At 40.6% G+C, this 18,151-nt stretch overlaps 1 protein-coding gene across 1 annotated transcript in view; it reads right to left on the minus strand.

Moving 5' to 3' along the window:
- The window catches only part of Tmem135 (transmembrane protein 135), a 203,426-nt gene that overhangs the window by 170,170 nt on the left and 15,105 nt on the right, over positions 1-18,151 (minus strand). Inside the window, exons 2-3 of the mRNA XM_055623232.1 lie at positions 6,077-6,204; positions 3,349-3,441 (exon numbers count right to left, since the gene is read on the minus strand). Of these exons, the coding sequence (XP_055479207.1) occupies positions 3,349-3,441; positions 6,077-6,204 (221 nt within the window). The remainder of the gene's footprint in view (positions 1-3,348; positions 3,442-6,076; positions 6,205-18,151) is intronic.

Below are 18,151 nucleotides of genomic sequence, written 5' to 3' on the forward strand. Positions count from 1 at the left end.
ACGGTAACCACTCAAGCCCTCAACATGGCATATACAAGCGCAAAACAGATTACCTGTTCCTACAGGGCAGGCAGTCTTTGTGGTGATGAAACCATGTTGCGTACAGACAGCAACAGGAGTTAAACAAGTCAACTCATGAGGACAAGCTGCTCAGAATTTACACAAACACATGACGGAAGTACAAATAGGCACACTGAGTTCTTCGGGAGCCGACAGCAATGCCCACTTCCTACTGTCACACTGGACTCTCTCATTAGCTGGGGTGCAAGGAAAGCAGGGTGAGGGCGGGGGCACCGCTGCTCTGCTTAGTCCGTGCACTGTTCATTAAGAGACACAAAGCAGATGAGCCATGCAGTATTCTACTGACAACAATATGCAGAATTAAAAAGCCAACACAGTGGTGATATCAACATATGACATCAGTGGTGCCAGGAAATATGCATGTTGACTAAAATATTAAGATTTTCAAATTGGTTCACTAAACAAAATGGAATGAGAGACACATAACCTGTCCTCAAAAATGTTAAGGCATACTAAGCAAAACAAAAAGAATTCTGATCCTGATGTATAAAACAACAAAGGACTCAAACTATAAAGAATTAACTTTTTTCCTTAAGCCATGAACTTACAGTGTTGCCCTGGCTGACCTAAAATTCACTATAGCAACCAGGCTGGCCTCAAACTCAGAATGCTCTTCTGCCTCTGCCTCTTCAGTTAGGGGGTAAAAGCGTGTGCCACTATGCCAAGTTCTCATATATTTTAATACCAGAGACCCTATCTCAAGACGAAGATATAACCTGAAAAACATAATTACCAGCACAGAACCTAGAAATATCTTTCAACCCCAATAATAGAAAATACATTCTTCAAGTATTCATAAAATTATTTTATTAAAAAAACCTTAGCATAAATTAAGCTACATAGAAAACCTTATTAGGTTACAAACAAAGGAAACACTACAAACAATACCCTCAGGTAAGAATGCAATAAAATATATTAACAGCAATAGGTCCTTTTATTATTTTAGACTCACTGAAAAATAATTCCTTACCAAAGAAGTAATGCAGATTATGATGGAGAAATTTCCACAAAAAGATATTAATGAATCCACTATAATCATAATCTATAGAATATTTATAGCAATAATGAAGATATCCAAAGCCTTAAATACTGAGAGCAACACCATCTTAAATTTAGAATAAACACATCAAACAATAACGCTTACAAACAAAAGCAAGGAATGACTGTTAGTTTTCTTATGTGTGGAAGCATTTGTGATTATGTGGGGAAATCTCTTGATAAAGTTTCAGATAATAGCCCTAATGTCTACAACAGGCTTCCACATGATAATCACATACAACAACGTATGCGCACGCACATGCAAGTGAAATTTTAAATACTAACTGCTCGATCTGGAGTTTATGTAGAAATTCATATCATCAGTTCCTGTTAAAATGGGTACATAACAATGCAACCCTACTTAGGTGCTAAAAGTAGATGTAGGAATTCATGTCACCAGTTCCTGCTGAAACAGGCACATAACTCTACTTTAGTGCTAAAAGTTAACCATGGCACACTGATTAAAGGATGTTTATGGAGAAAGGAGTATCATTTTCTTCAGTTGTGTAGCCATTGATGAATGGTCCATGCTCTACTACATAATCTCCAACCAAAAAGGAAAGAACAAAACAAAAGCAAAAAACAGGTTTAAAGTTTCATGTATAAGTAATCTTGTGAACATGCTTTCAAAACCAACATTCACATTTTAAAACTGATCCAAGGTGCTACCAGCAGAGTAATTCTTTCACTATTTACAGGCAACAACATCAAACAGTAATGCTTACCACACACACAAAACTGTGCTGTTATAGGGTTTTTTTTTTTTTTCACATATTAACTAAATTATCTGAAAAAGCATGACAGACTATCACCACTTCCATTTTTCAGATAAAGAATACAGGAAACAACCTAGGAACCTGCCACAGAGGGCCTCTGAAAGGCTCTGCCCTGCAGACTATCAATACAGATGCTGAGACATGGCCAACTGTTGGGCAAAGTGCATGGAATCTTATGTAAGAAGTGGGAAATACTAAGATCTGGAGAGGACAGGAACTCCACAAGGAGAACAACAGAACCAGAAAAGTTGAACACAGGGGTCTTCCCAGAAACTTATACTCCAACCAAGTACCAGGCATGGAGATAACCTAGAACCTCTGCACAGATGTAGTCCATGGCAGTGTAGTGTCCAAGTGGGTTACATAGTAATGAAAGAGGGACTGTCTCTGACATAATCTGATTGGCCTGCTCTTTGATCACCTCCCCTTGAGTGGGGAGCAGCCTTACCAGGCCACAGAAGATGACAATGCAGCCATTTCTGATGTGATCTGATAGACTAAGATCAGAAGGAAGGAGAGAAGGACCTCCCCTATCAGTGAACTTGGGGAGGAGCACGCGTGAAGAAAGGGGAGGGAGGGTAGGACCGTGAGGGGAGGAGGAAGGGGGGGGGGTTTCAAAGTGAATAAAGTGTAATTAATAAAATAAAATTTAATTTAAAAAAATAATAAGCCAAGGAGGTAACAGAGTTAGCAGCTGAGCCAGACTAGTAAGCCAGAGGCCGGCTCTGGAGACCCTACCTGAGCTCTGTGCTATGCTGTCCTTTGAAGCTGAATAAAACATGTCTTGAATTTTCAGACATTACAACATCTACCAGGTCTTTGAATTTAGCAATCCATGCAATAACAAATACTCCCTTATGAAAAAGCTTTAACACCAACCATCCTCTGACTCAACAACTTATATAAGCTTCTACGGACAGTAGGAATGAGTTCACGTGGAAAATTTTATGTGAAAAACAATAAAAAAAAATTGTTCACAGGTTTCCTTATAGAAGACAACTGGTATGACAGGTTAGTCAATCAGCCTGCAGCAGAGACCACACCTAGACAGCGACAGAAAACGTATTAACTTTCTTATGTATGACAAGGGTATGGCTAAGGAAAAAGGCTTCCCCTGGAATTTCCATATTCATGCTTTAATTAGGTCATATCACAAAACCTTCTTTTTACTTTAATAAAAGAAGCTGGTGTTTCTGTTCTCTATTCTTTTATTTATATTTCTTTATTTTTGTACTACATATTTGAAATATGCTTATATTTATTTTTCAGGAATAAACAGTGTTCACATAGAAATAATTTTCAATCAAGTAACTTCAGAATGGAAAAAAATATACAGGGAATGATTTTTCATCCCTGGCCAATAGTAAGTAAGTAATAAGAATAATAAGCAAAAATAAAATAAAATTTTCCCAGGTAACTAATTCTATTAAATATGTAGACACATAAAATTTACCTGCTTTTTCTTTCAATTAGAATGGCCACATATGAGGCTGGTAGAGCAGCACCAAAGCCAGGAGTCCATGAGTAGAATTTTCCAAGTATCTTCCTGAAATTCAAATTTGGAATACTTGCATGAAATTCCTAGTTGGTCATTTCAGCCCTTACAAACAGAAGTCTCTCTTCTCTACCCACCCTCTATCCAAATGTTCCACAGCACTCCAAACTCACCATGTCCCAGGCCAGGCTTGCTGCCTCTCTCTGCCAGCACAATGCAGGACACTCAGTAAGTTTTCAGAAAATGTTAGCTGTTTATATAAGCATCGCCAGTCTTCTTTTCGATACAGTAGTTCTGGAATGTCATTTGGCTTGGATTTGGTTTGGTGTTTTGAGACAGAGTTTTGCTGTGTATACCATGCCGTACTTAGTTTACCATGAAGCCTAGGCTAACCTGTCTCCAAGCAGTCCCCTGCCTCGCCTCCTCTCCTGCTTGTTGCGTGTCACCCAACAGACTCCCAGGAGGTATTTTAAAAGGGTTCTTTCTATGCTTTACAACCCTACACGTTTCCTTATAGCACTTACTAACGTGTTGTTTTTCAGTTTTATGTGGGTAAAACCTCTTATTCACAGTGTCACTTGAAAGAAGGTATCTGAACAGTTCTCAAAATATTAAAAATGGCTTTACTGCTTATGCCTCCAAACAAATCTGGAGGCATGTGGTATGTGTTTTTGAGAGGGGAGAGCCTCATTTTGTAGCTCTGGTTGACCTGGAACTCACTTATGTAGCCCAGGCTGGGACTCCTCAACCACCAGAATGTTGAGATTAAAGCCAGGTGCCACCATCACCTGCCTTAGGTGTGTTTGCTTTTTTTTTTTTTTCCAAAACAGTTATGTTCCTAAGAATAAGAGAACCAGCCTCTAAGTACTGTAAGATATGATCTGAACAAAACGGACCAGTGGCTAAAAGACATATAGTATGAGGGGGGAAAAAGTAAGCTGGGGGCAAGACAGGGATCAAGAATCTGAAAAAAATATCTTTATAATTAAAGTTTGGGTTTTAAAAACTGTCATAAACACTTAACGTAAGCATTCATGAGACATTAAAAACCTTCTTCCTGCCAAGGCAAAGGATCTACCAAGTTATTAAATATAAGTTCTAGAGGGAAGGGGGCTTAGGAAGACAGGTCCAGAGAGAACACCAATATTCTCTCTCTGTGAACACATTACACTTCCACTATTTAACCAGACAGTTCACAGAACAGTGTGCCGCCACAGCAGCTTCCAGGGCAGGCAGTGCCTGAAGTCCTGACAAGTCTTTACACTGCCAGGCTCACAGGCTCAAGCTCCTTACACATATGTCCAAGTCAATGTCAAGCTGCAGTCGGCTCTGTAGCAAGAAACCTTACTGTTTCCTTCCTCTACTATGTGCAGTTTATAAACACTAGTGGGCCAAAGGGGAAAAAAAATTCTAGGAGACATTTGGAAAGTATATGATTAATATATGACATATATTAATATATATTAATAATATAATTAATACAAAACTACCATAAACAACACAAAGAGGAGGATGACATAAAATTACTTTTAACTTGATGGATATAAATGTTTGCTTCCAACAGCAGTGAGAAGTTCCTGCAGTACTCAAAAGCCTGAGAGTTGGACTGCTTCAGTGCACACAGCAGGCAGCACAGGCAAGGAGTGAATGCCTGAACCAGGACACTGTCCAGCAGGAGACCACACCAGGAGCTTCTTTAAAACGTGCAACCATGTGTCCGCTCTGGCCCCCAACCTCATATGTCAGTTGCTTTAGACGCCTGGTCATTCCTGAATTCTGAGCCTGAGCAGAAATTCTAACCAACAATCTCAAAACTATGATACGCCTCAGAAAATGAGTATGTTGAAGAAATTTTGCTGCATAATCATGCCAATCATTTGAAATTTACATCATGAGGCAAAGACCTAAGGCTACTGATTTTACAAATTTTTTTGAAGGTAAATATCATTTCACAGGTTAAAGTAGAAAGAAAGAGAGTAACCTGAATAACATTTATGCAAATAGATCTTTCTTTCTGTAGGGTTTGAATAACAATGGACCCCATAGGCTCATATATTTGAATATTTGGTTTCCAAGCTGTAGAGTGTATATGAAGGATTAAAAGGTGTGGCCATGGAGGAGGAAGTGTGTCCCTGGAGTAGGCTTTGACCTTTAAAAAGCCCATACCAGGAACTGGAAAGATGGCTCAGTGGTTAAAAGCACTGGTTGCTCTTCCAGAGGACCCAGCTTCAATTCCCAGCACCCACATGGCAGCTCACAACTGTCTGACTCCACTTTCAGGGTATCTGACACCCTCACACAGACATACATGGAGGCAAAACACTAATGTACATAAAATAAAAAAATACAATCTTAATTAAAAAAAAAAAAAAAAAAGAAATACCAGGCCTAGTCACTCCTCCTCTTCTCCCCCTAACTTCTGCTCTCCCATCTCTTTCCCTTCCTCTTCCTCCACCTTGTGGATCAAGATTAAGATGTATGTTCTGGACTACTGCTCCGCGCCATGCCTGCCTGCCACCATGTTTTCTGTGATATTGATCATGGACTCACCCTCTGAAACTGCATTCGAGCCCCTAACTAAATGCCTTTCATTAGACATTGCCTCAATCGTGGTGTTTCTTCAGAGCAATGAAACACGAAGATGGTTTCCATTTATTAACAGGCACTGGTGATTATGAGTACCAACCTTAAAACACAGAAGAAAGTAATATACAAGGCTCCATTAGCAGTCAGGAAGGAGGCGGACTGGAGGATCTCAGGGAGAAGCTTGTACAGGTAATATTCCAGCTTCCGCTTACGGAGAACAGCTGCAATCTGGAAAGAAAGAGGCTTTGTTATTTAAGCATACCAATTGTTTCCACTTAAGATTCACTCTTAGATGGAAGCTACTGAATAAAAGCATATGTTAAAGACTAAAGTAAAACACTGCATTTTCCTGGCCTCTGCAGGAACAAATGACAGAAGATGCCTGCATTGACTTCAGTTAAAAATAGTGACAGTGGATGATGTGATGAAGTCAGCTCCAGGACAGTACATGACAGGACAGTCATCAATATCATCATCATCATCAACATTATCACAGCACGATTACATGGTGAGTGAGTATCATGGTAGGTAATAAAAAAAAAAAAAACAGTAACAAAAATAATCATGATAAAAATAATCACAACACAGTTTATATGATGAGTCAGCTCCAAGGTCAGTACATGTAAACCTGTAGAAGCAATTTTCAAGTGAAAAACATAATTTCAAAAAGAAAAGGTAAATTGCAACCCAAATAAAATCACATGCTATAGCTCCATTAACCATTGCATTGTCAGGGAACCTCAGTGACTACACAAAAAGCTAAACAATGATTCAGTGATTCAAACAGCAGCTGTGAGGGATAAAATTGAGGAAGAAAGAGAGAAAAAGAGAGGAAGGAAGGAAGGAAGGAAGGAAGGAAGGAAGGAAGGGAGGGAGGGAAAGAGGGAGAAATAAAGAAGAAAGGGAGGGAGAGAAAGAAAAAGAGAAAAAGAAAGAGAAAGGAGAGAGAAAGAGAAAAGGAGAAAGAGAAAAGAGAGAGAGAAAGAAAGAAAAAGAAAGAAAGAGAGAAAAGAGGGAGAAAGAGAGAGAAAGAAAATGAAATAAAAAGAAAGAAGGAAAAGAGAAAGAAAGAAAGAAAAGAAAGGAAAGAAAGAAAGAGAAAGGAAAGGAAAAGAAAAGAAAAGAAAAAGAAAGCAAGGAAGTTAATGATTTCTGGCATTCTAGAACCCTGAGCAGGGAGCGGAGGGGAGAACCCAAGCCCTGTGAACTGAGTTCCATCCCCAGAACCCACATGGTAGAAAAAGAGAACCTATTCCTACAAGGTATATTCTATGATAACATGAGAAAGCCCTGAATGCTACAGACATTTAAAAATTAAAGTCTTGTAAGTGGCTCACCTTTTAGCTTCAAGTTGAAAAATATTAACCTCTATGATTTAACTCTTAGTTTTAAATTGAAAACCTATTTGTTTTGGTTCTGTTAAACTTTAAATATAAAAGGATGACTTCTAGATTTTAAAATCAACAAAATAAAAATAAAATTGAAGCAATGACTCTACTCAGTGAGCACACTATTAATGTTACAGGGAGTAAGGTAAAAAAATAATCATAACATGCTCATAATAGAAATCTATTTCACCTTACACCCATCAGAATGGCTAAGATCAAAAACTCAAATGACAACACATGCTGGAGAGGTTGTGGAGAAAACGGAACCCTCCTCCATTGCTGGTGGGAATGTAAACTTGTACAACCACTTTGGAAATCAATCTGGCGCTTTTTCAGACAATTAGGAAAAATGCTTCCTCAAGATCCAGCTATAACACTCCTAGACATATATCCAAAAGATGCTCAAGTACACAACAAGGACATTTGCTCAACCATGTTTGTAGCAGCTTTATTCATAATAGCCAGAACCTAGAAACAATCCAGATGTCCCTCAACAGAGAAATGGATACAGAAATTGTGGTACATTTATACAATGGAATAGTACTCAGCAATTAAAAACAAGAACATCATGAATTTTGCAGGCAAATGGTGGGATCTAGAAAAGATCATACTGAGTGAGGTATCCCAGAAGCAGAAAGACACACACAGTATATACTCACTTATAAGTGGGTACTAGACCTATAAGATACGATAAACATACTAAAATCTGTATACCTAAAGATAAGCAAGAAAGAAGACCCAGCGTAAGATGACCAATCCTCACTTAGAAAGAGAAATGGGATGGACATTGGAAGTAGGAGAAAACAGGTAACAGGACAGGAGCCTACCACTGAGGGCCTCTGAAAGATGCTGAGACTCATAACCAAACCTTGGGCAGAGTGCAGGGAATCTTATGAAAGAAGGGGGAGTTAATAAGACCTGGAGAGGACAGGAGCTCCACAAGGACCAAATATATCAGAGCATAGGGGTCTTCTATCAGACTGTTTCTCCAACCAAGGACCATGTATGGATATAACCTAGAACCCCTGCTCGGATGCAGCCCATGGCAGCTCAGTATCTAAGCAGGTTCCCTATTAAGGGGAACAGGGACTATTTCTGACATGAACTCAATGTCTGGCTCTTTGATCCCCCCCCCCCCCGCCTGAGGGAGGAGCAGCCTTGCTAGGCCACAGAGGAGGACTTTGCAGCCAGTCCTGAAGATACCTGATAAGCTAGGGTCAGATGGAAGGGGAGGAGGACCTCCCCTATCAGTGGACTTGGAAAGGGGCAGGGAGGAGATGAGGGAGGGAGGGTGGGATTGGGAGGGAATGAGGGAGGGGGCTACATCTGGGATACAAAGTTAATAAAATGTAACCAATAGTTAAAAACAAAAAAGAAATCTAAGTATAGAAGGTGATTCCCTGCTGGCATGCACAGGCCATGGAGTCACTGCAATGAGTGCAACACAGGCTGCTGAAGGTGAAGAAGGAGGGGGATGACCTACCTGACAGCAGGATCCTCACAGGTGAGAGGGAATCACTGTCTATCCTTAAGAAATAATGCACCAGGGGAACAAGGGTCAGAGCAGCAAGATGAGGGAACTGGGGAGGAAGTGAAAGGAAAGAGAGCACTGAGGAGAGAGCAGGAAGGCTGGGATCTTCTCCATTCATCCCAGATCTTTCTAGACATAGCAAATCCAATGGCCTCTTGTAAGATTTTATTTCACCCTTGAGGTCTCTGAAACTGACCTGTCTCTCCTGTTTCAACTCAACTGCCACACATACAAAGAAACAATGAAAAAGAGGCCCAATCCCATCTTCAAGGAATAGGAAAGTCTTGGGGGTTGGGCAAACAACATGCCAAAATACAGCAATGTGGGAATCCTGAACCAGAGCAAGAAGGGCCTTACTAAGACGTGAAAGTGAACGAAGCTACTTAAGGTTGGTGAACAAACTAGAGACTATTAGTCAGCTTCTAGTCACTGTGACAAGTCACCTGTGGAGAAAAAAAGTTTGGAGCTCGTGGTCTCTGCCTGGTTCCGTGGCTTCTGTGTGGGGTAAGGCCATATATCAGAGTGGAAACACATGGCAGCCGAAAAGAGAGGGAGAGAAACAAAATGGGGCTAAGGTACCAATATTCCCTTCAATGGCCCCAGTAACCTAACTTCCTTCCATGTGCCCCACCCCCATTACACCTTCCTCCATCTTCCAATAGCACTAAAGTCAGGGAACTAAGTCTTCAACGCAGGGGCCACGGGGGGAAATTAAAAATCCAAGCTACTGTAGATCATGTTCATGAATTCAATGTCAATTGTCCCTGTTATAAAATGCAGATCCAACACAGCTCCTCTCACGTTCCTAGAGAGATCACAGGAAACAAAAATAGACTGTTCTGCAATTTACACAGAAAACAAAAGAAGTAAAATTGCTATGGATAAAAATAAAAGCAGGTACTGGACCTGGCTGTGCAATACTGACAATGCAGATAAACAGATGAATAGAACAGAATACAGAACCAAACACATCCAAATACACCTAATTTTGGATAAAGGCACAAAAACAATTCTACAAAGGAGAGAAAGTCTTTTCTATAGACAGTGCTAAAAGGGCCATCCACAAGTTAGAAAGAGAAAGAGAGGACTATTACGCTGGGTTTCACATTTATACAAAAAGTAATTCAAACTGGATCACAGACATAATATAACACAGAAAACTACAAAACTTTTTGAGGGAAATAAAGAAAAACTTAAGTCAATAAGGCAAACCAAAGAGTTTTTAGACTTACACTAAAACTAAAAGGAACATGTGATAAAATGAACCTCACCTCTTGGTGAAAGACCCATCAGGAAAACAAAAGGTGTGCTGCAGAACAGGAGAAAATGGAAAGCCCACATCTAACCTCTAACATGTCTTAAAGTCAACAATACAAGCATAATTCAATTAGAATAAAGATAGGAAGAGACATTTTCAGAACAAAACATACAAATACCAAAAAAAAAAAAAAGATTAGGTAAATGTTAGTTAAAATTACGATGAGCTATCACTATACAACCATCAGACTGGCTAAAGTGAAAATTAATGGCAGAGCTGGGGAGAAGGTTCGTAATGTGCTCTCTGTGCAAGCATGGGGGCCTGAGTTCAGATCCCAGCATCCATGTAAAAAACACTGCACCTGTGTTGGACATCTGTAACCGGAGCTCTGAAAGGCAGAGACGGGTATAATTCCCAAGCTCCCCAACCAGACAGTCATGCTGAAATGGAGCACTTGGAGTTCAATAAAAGGCACTGTTTCAAAACAAAAAGAAAAAAAAAAAAACAACCAAAAAAAAAAAAAAAGAAGGTGGAGCGGTGACAGAGGAAAACACCTGACACTGACTCTAACCTCCACCTGTACATGCGCTGGTGAGAGTGCAAGCGCTCTCTCTCTGTCTCTCTCTCTCTCTCTCACATACACATGCTGCACACACCATACAAATGCATACAGCACACACTGACAATACCAAATGGCAGCAACAATTCAGACAACCCGGTCACTCATTTGTGGCTGGTGGAAACATGGTCTGACATTTTGGCAGTTTTCTGAAAAACTAATCAAGCAACTGACATTTAAGCAGTAATTGCTGTCCTGGGTATTTATTTATCTCTGAGAAATGAAAATTTGTGCTAGCATGACACTTGTGTACAAATGTTTATAACAGCTTTGCTCATAATTGTCAAATTGTGAAACCAGATGTTCTTCAACAGGTGAGTGGTTTACCATAATCAGACATGTCTACGGAATAACTACTACCCAGAGGGGATAAAAAAGGCACAAAACACTGCTCTGTGTTGGTCAGAAACGCTTCTTATTGCAGAGGGTAGTGGTCAATGCAGAGCTCATTAACTGTTCAAAGTGCTGAAAATACACAACTGTCAGCTGTCAGCCGTAGTGAACGTCTATCAAGCCCCTCTCCCAATGGAAGGTTCAAGAAACATGATGCAAGAGAGAACAGAATGAATATAAGAGCCAGAAGATGGAGGACAGTGCTGTGAAAGTTTGGCCTCTGGACACAGCATGGCTATCACACAGCGAGCTCACAGCAGCTGTGGTTGGTTGTTCGCACAAGACCTCCACAAGATTAAAAGCTTTAAAAAGTCTAGCATGGCAGAGGAAGGGGCTGCCAGTGTCTTGCCCTGAGGTGAGGGGCTGAGGGTACCGAGGGAACGGAGGGTCATTTTTCTTTAGGATCTGGGATGACCATGAATAAGCTGCCCACACCCCAGTGGACGACACCACACACATGTGCATATGAGCAGCACTAGTTGGGCTAGTAGGCTTTTTAAAAACAGAAAGAGAAGTGGGAAATACTGTACTGGAAAAGGGGGAAGCTGGATGGAGACATGGGATTTGACCAAGACATACTGTACACGTGTGGTGGCTAGTTTATGTATACAAGCTATCAGAAAGGAGGGAACATCGACTGAGAAAATACCCCCATAAGATCTGTTTGTGGGGCAGATTCTTAATTAGTGATGATGCAGGAGGGCCCGGCCCACTGTGGTGGGGCCATCCCTGGACTGGTGGTCCTGGCTTCTATAAGAAAGCAGGCTGAGCAAGCCATGACGAGCAAGCCAGTAAGCAGCACCCACCAAGGCCTCTGCATCAGCTCCTGCCTCCAGGCTCCTGGCATGCTTGAGTTCCTGTCCTGGCTTCCTTCAGTGGTGGACTACGATGCAGAACTATATGCCAAATAAACATATTCCTCCCCACCTCGTTTTCAGCCATGGTGTTTCATCAGAGCAGGAGCAACACTAAGAAAAGACTTGAGATTTTTAAAACATACATTTTTAAAGGGAAAAAAGACCCAACACAATAACATGAAACAACCGATGCTAAGAGAAAAAGGCCAGTCTCAAAGGACCACACACTGCATTTCCACTGTGTAACACTGGTCTGACAACAAGTGTAGAAATGAAGAATAACTTACTGGCTGACAGAAACTAAAGGAAGGGGGATAAGGAAGATTAAAGTACAGCTATAAAAGGGCAAACTCAAGGATATTGCCCTGACAAAATTGCTCAGTGTCTTTTCATTTTTAGAGTGTATTGGTGTTTTTTCTCTACATAATCTGTGCACCAAATGAATGCAGTTCCCAAGGAGGCCAGAAGAGGGAGTCAGATGCCCTGGAAATGGAGTTAGAGTTGGCTGCGAGCCAGCCACCATGTGTGTGCTAGTAATCAAACCCAGGTCTTCCAGAAGGGCAGTCAGTGCTTTTAACCACTGAACCAACTCTCACCTAGTCTGTGTCTTTGTATCTAAGTCTGTATATACATTTGTGTAAGCGTAAAGAGTCAAATGCTGATTTTTGTGCCCCCCCCCCATATCTGGTTCCAATCCTTGCTCGGAGAATCTATCACAATGTTGTGTAAACACTGCTCCCCAGCTGTCTCCTGATATGCCAATAAAGCAGCTTCCAGTCAATCGCTGAGCAGGGGAAAGAATAGCATCAGGGAAGGAGGAAGAAGAGGAAGAGATAGAGGGAGGAGGTAGGAGACTCAGCCACAGGAGCCATGAGGAGAGAGCAGCAGGAGCAGAGAAATCCATAAAGTGCAAGTAGCTCTGGGATTTATGCTGGGAGGAAGCCAGATTGGAGGATTAGAATAGAGTAACATACTCAGTTGTGCTGTAAAGCTTATTAAACAAATATATTAGTCCAGTCTCAATAATTTTGGTGCTAGCGGGTTAAAAGAGAAACTGCAACACACACAGTTTTAAACATTTGTGAATGGTATATGCATGTGTATACATCCATGTGTATCTAAAGGACAGGGGTTGATGTCTGATGTCTCACTTCAGTCTCTGTCCCCCTTGTTTTCTCAGAGTCTCTCATTAAACCTCCACTGGTTGGCCTGTCTCTGCTTCCCAGTCACTGGGATTACAGGCACAAAGCTCCAAGCTTTGTGGGTGCTAACAATTAAAACTCAGGTCCTCCTGCCCTTTTTTTTTTTTTTCTTATTTTTGAGATAGGGTTTCTCTGGGTAGCCCTGGCTGTCCTGTAATACACTCCGTAGACCAGGCTGGCCTCAAACTCACAGAGACCAATCTGCCTCTGCTTCTTCTTCTGCCTCCCAAGTGCTGGATCAACAACAGGCTTAGGTCCTCTGGCTTATGCGCTAAGCCCTTTACCAACTGAGCCATCTACCTTTCTGTGTTCTGCTGTGGCTGTGTCAATGGCGATAATTTTACTGCAATCCTGTAGTACTGTCTGGCAAGAAGATGCCATTTTGAGACATGGGATAAAAAGTTCATGGAATCACTGTTATTTCTTTCAGCTCTATGTGAATCCATATTTACCTCAAAGTAAGAAGTAGATTTTGTTTTCAGACGTGTACTTACAACCCTTCTCACTACCATCAGAAGTACCCGATGACGCACAGACACCAAAATCATGAAAATGAAAGACCATACACAGTCCTGGTGGGAATGGGGCAGCTACCATCCTCACGTATTGCTGAGGCTACTGTAAAAGCTGTACAGGTCCTGTGGAAAACTGTCTGATAATATGGACCACACTTCTAATCATACATCTACTTTCATGACCCGGTAATTCTACTCCTGAGTATATGCTCAGAACATATCTGTGATCAAGACCAATACCAGTACAATCTAAATGTCCACTAAGAGTAAGGTCGGGAGATTTTATATCTGCACAATATTGGTAAAAGCAAATTGTAGAATCTGTTGAAAGAAGGAAAACCTGACACAAAGCTCAAGAAATCGTCATTGTGCTGTTATGAAGATCCTAGTCAGGGTTTATAAGTAGATGAGACACTGATACGCTGAGAATCTGTGGCCAGGAGAAGCCTGGAGTGCAGGCAGAGTGAGCACAAATGTTTCCCAGTATACACCACACTATGCTCCCTGGACACAGCATGCCCCACTGTGAACAGCTTAAAACCCTGTCTAAGCAAATAATATACCAGTAACTGGGCTAGCCTTGTGGTCATTTTCAAAAGCCTCATACTCACTGGGCATGGTGGTGCACATCTGTAATCCCAGAACTCAGGGAGGCAGAGGAAGACAGGAGCTCTATGAGTTCGAGGCCAGCCTGGTTTACAAAGTGAGTCCAGGACAGCCAATGATACAAGAGAAAACCTGTCTCGAAAAACCAAAACAAAAAAACTCAATCTCAGGTGTGACATCATCAAATACCTTCTTATATCCGAAGTATCACTTCTTATATTGAAGACTTTTACACTGTTCATGTGCTCTGACCCAATAGCTCTATGCTAATTTCTTGTGCATTTTTCAGTGTTCATATGAAACTGTAGCTGAAAACATGGCATATCATAAAGTTATGGCTAAACTATATAAGAACATTCATTCATATTTATGTAATATTGTGTTAGAAAACTAATGATATCTAAAAATAAGACATATAAAAGGAAAATGACAGACTGCAAAACAATAAAGTCATATATGACAAATATTAAAGTGCTATGACAAAATATTATAACACTATGCATTATCACTAAATAGTGTATAAACTGATAATTTCTTTTTCTTCTTTTTGCCGTTACATATTCCAGGCACTGTTTATAAAATGTGTTATAATTTAAAATAACAGGAAAAGACATAAGTGTGAGAAAGTGGGGATCATTTATTATTAAAAAAAAATGACGATGAAATAGCAAGAACCACAATAATATAATAATCATATTTGACTCTTAATGTCCATTCTTTAATAATTTGTATAAAGGATCCTTGTTTTCATACTCTTTAAAGTTCAAGTTCCTCATTTCTTAAATAAAGAGGTTATGGGGCTGGAACAATGGCTCAAGGCAATCAGGACTTTATCATTGTTCTGTTACGCAGATTTTACAGTCAGGGTTTACAAGTAGGTGAGACAATGATACTCTGAGCAGTCTGTGGCCAGGAAATGCCTGAGGTGCAGGCAGAGTGAGCACAAACGCTGCCCCTGCAGAAGACGGGGGCTTTGTTCCCAGACTCCACATAGCAACTTACAACTGTCTATAACTCCAGCTCCAGCTGATAGCATTCCCTCTTCTGTCGTCCAGTGACACCGCATGCGTGCGGTGTACATCCATATATGCAGTCAAACATTCACATGCATAAAAATCTTTTTTAAAAAATATAAGTCAGTCAATAATAAAGAGGTTAAACTGACTAACACAGTGAGCTCTTTTATCTGCTTCAAAAAAAAAAAAACTGGTGCTTTTTTTGTCATTTGTTAAAGTAAATGATATTGGAAACATCATGTGTCAGTGCACACAGATACAGTTAAGAAGTTCTCATACCACACACAAAAAGGGCAGAGACAGACCTCACATCTAAGTTCCAATACCATAAACTAGTAAAGCATCCAAACCGTGAGCAAACACCTTTGTGAACATTACAAGCATGCGCCAATGAGCAGTGACAGCATGTGCAAGCTCAGGAAGGGCCGATGTGAACGGAGCCAAAGAGCACTAAGTGCAGACAGAGGAGAGAAAAAGCTGAGGCCAGGCCCCAATTTCAAAGTTCCCCTCCAGGTGCTTTACCTCTAAAGAAGGCCTCAGTAAACCTTAAGGCGCATAACCTGCATGTGCTCAAATTCCCTGCCCACACACTCTCATCGATTACCATCCATCAAGGCCATATGCACTTGACTTTACGGATTTATATTACCATGTTGTTCGTTTGTGATTCCCATGTGATGAGCATCATATACTTTCCATAGAGACAGGACACCGGTGTTGACAATGCAGCCTTCGGCCATGGACTATGACAAATCTAATTGACTCTCAAAGGAGCTAACCACAGCCTCATCCTGAAATTAGTGTCAAAATATAAATCAGTATTTGCTTTCGGCCCAGAGGTTAATCATTATCTCTTCTAAATAACTCCATTTCTAGATGTAAAAAAAAAAAAAAAAAAATCTAGTTTATTTGAAAAACTAAAATAGTTTACAGTAGCAGATGTTGTTGTTGTTGTTGTATCTATTCTTAACGTAATCACTAGTAAATGGATTTCTTTAAAGCAAGATCTTGCAACAACTCAACACTACTGACATGTGGGGCCAATCTGACCTTTTAGGAGCCATCCTGTGCATTATAAGATTAATTCTAGCCCCGCCCCTCCTTCCTAATGGCACAAGATGCCAACAGTATCGCCTTGTTCTGACAACCAAAACAATCTGCAGACATTGCCAAACATCTCTTTGGAGGTAAAACTGCCCCTTGCTGAGAACAGACGCTTTAAAGAAAATGGCAAGAGCATCTCGCATATTATTACAGTGCTTTAAATGCACTCCAAAGATCAATATTACAGGTTTGATCCCCAGTCTGCGGCATACTTAGGGAGCATGGAAACATTAAGATACGAGAACCAGGCAAAGGCCTTAGGCTACTGAGGTATGCTTTTGAGTGGAACATGGGATACATCTTCCAATCATCTCTCTGCTTCCTACTGCCATCAGATAAGAAGTGTCCTCTGAAACATCCACCCACCATCATGTATTTGCTGCCTAATTACAGGTCCAAACTTGACAAAGTCCAGCAAGCCACTCACTGAAACCCCCAAGACCATGAAACAAAACAAGCCTTTCTTCTTCTTGAGCTGATTGTTTGTCTTGTTATAGTGACACAGAACTGACACACACAGAACCTTCACCACAAAGCAGGGTTGAAGCTGTAGCCATGCCTACGGAATGTGCACAGGACTGTGGAATTGATTTGTTGAAGGAATCTGAATAAGGAATTAGGAGATACAGGTGAGAAAAGGTATAGAATTATGTAACCAAAGAATAGCAGGTGCTTCTATGGGGCAGAAAAAACAATACACTGATAGATATTTAGACAGTAAAGGCTGTGTAGATAAAGTTTCAGATAGGAATGAAGATTCCACTAGAAATTAGTACAAGCCAACCTTTTTACACTGTAACAAAAAAGAAGAAAAAAGAAAAGCAAGAAATGGTTGCATTGTGCCCATGCCTGAGACTTTGTGGAGAACAAAGTTTAGAGGTGATAAACTAGATTATCAGGAAATTTCAAGGCAGCATAGAGTTTGTACAGTAGCACAGGTAACACTGTCTATGTTTAGCCATACTTTTAACAAGAACTGAGAACAAAAGGCAAAACAGAAAGGTTTGAATATTCTCAGCTTAGTAAAAGAAAAGGGTTAGGGACAAAGAGAGGGAGGGAGGCTGTTTAAAGGTACTACCAGAAAGGGTGCAGTTGTTAAGGAGACTGAAATATTTAAAAAAAGCCAACTAGGAACTGGAGAGATGAATTACCAAGTAAGGCCATCAGCTTTCCTTACAGAGGACCCAGGTTAGATTCCCAGCATCCATATGGTGGCTCACAATAGTCTGTAACTCTAGTTCCAGAGAAAGACACTGTCCACCCTCTGGCCTCCATAGGCACTGTGGACACATGGTGCACAGACATACATAAAGGCCAAACACCCATACACTTAAAATAAAAACACTTTTCTTAACATTTCTTTATAAAGAAGCCAAGTACTTGGCGTCCTGGAAAATAAGATGAAAATACCTTGAGAACACTCAAAAATAAGCAGAACACCACCCACATCATCACAAGCTCAAAAGTGGTCAAGAGTAAGTCTGTTTCAAGGATTTAGTTGAGAAGGGTCCCCAGGGTTTGACCAGGATTGTCTTGGGAACTGCCCTGTGTATAACTAGCATGAATGCAGATGCAGCTGTGTGTCAAGAAAAAAATAGGCAGAGGTGTAGTTTGGACTATTAGCAGGCCATGGTGTTGTCCATATGATACTGATTTTTCAGACATGCAAAATTCAAGGATTATAGA

This window comes from Psammomys obesus, unplaced genomic scaffold (genome assembly GCF_907164565.1).
Source record: "Psammomys obesus unplaced genomic scaffold, mPsaObe1.curated_primary_1811, whole genome shotgun sequence".
Classification (NCBI taxonomy): Eukaryota; Metazoa; Chordata; class Mammalia; order Rodentia; family Muridae; genus Psammomys; species Psammomys obesus.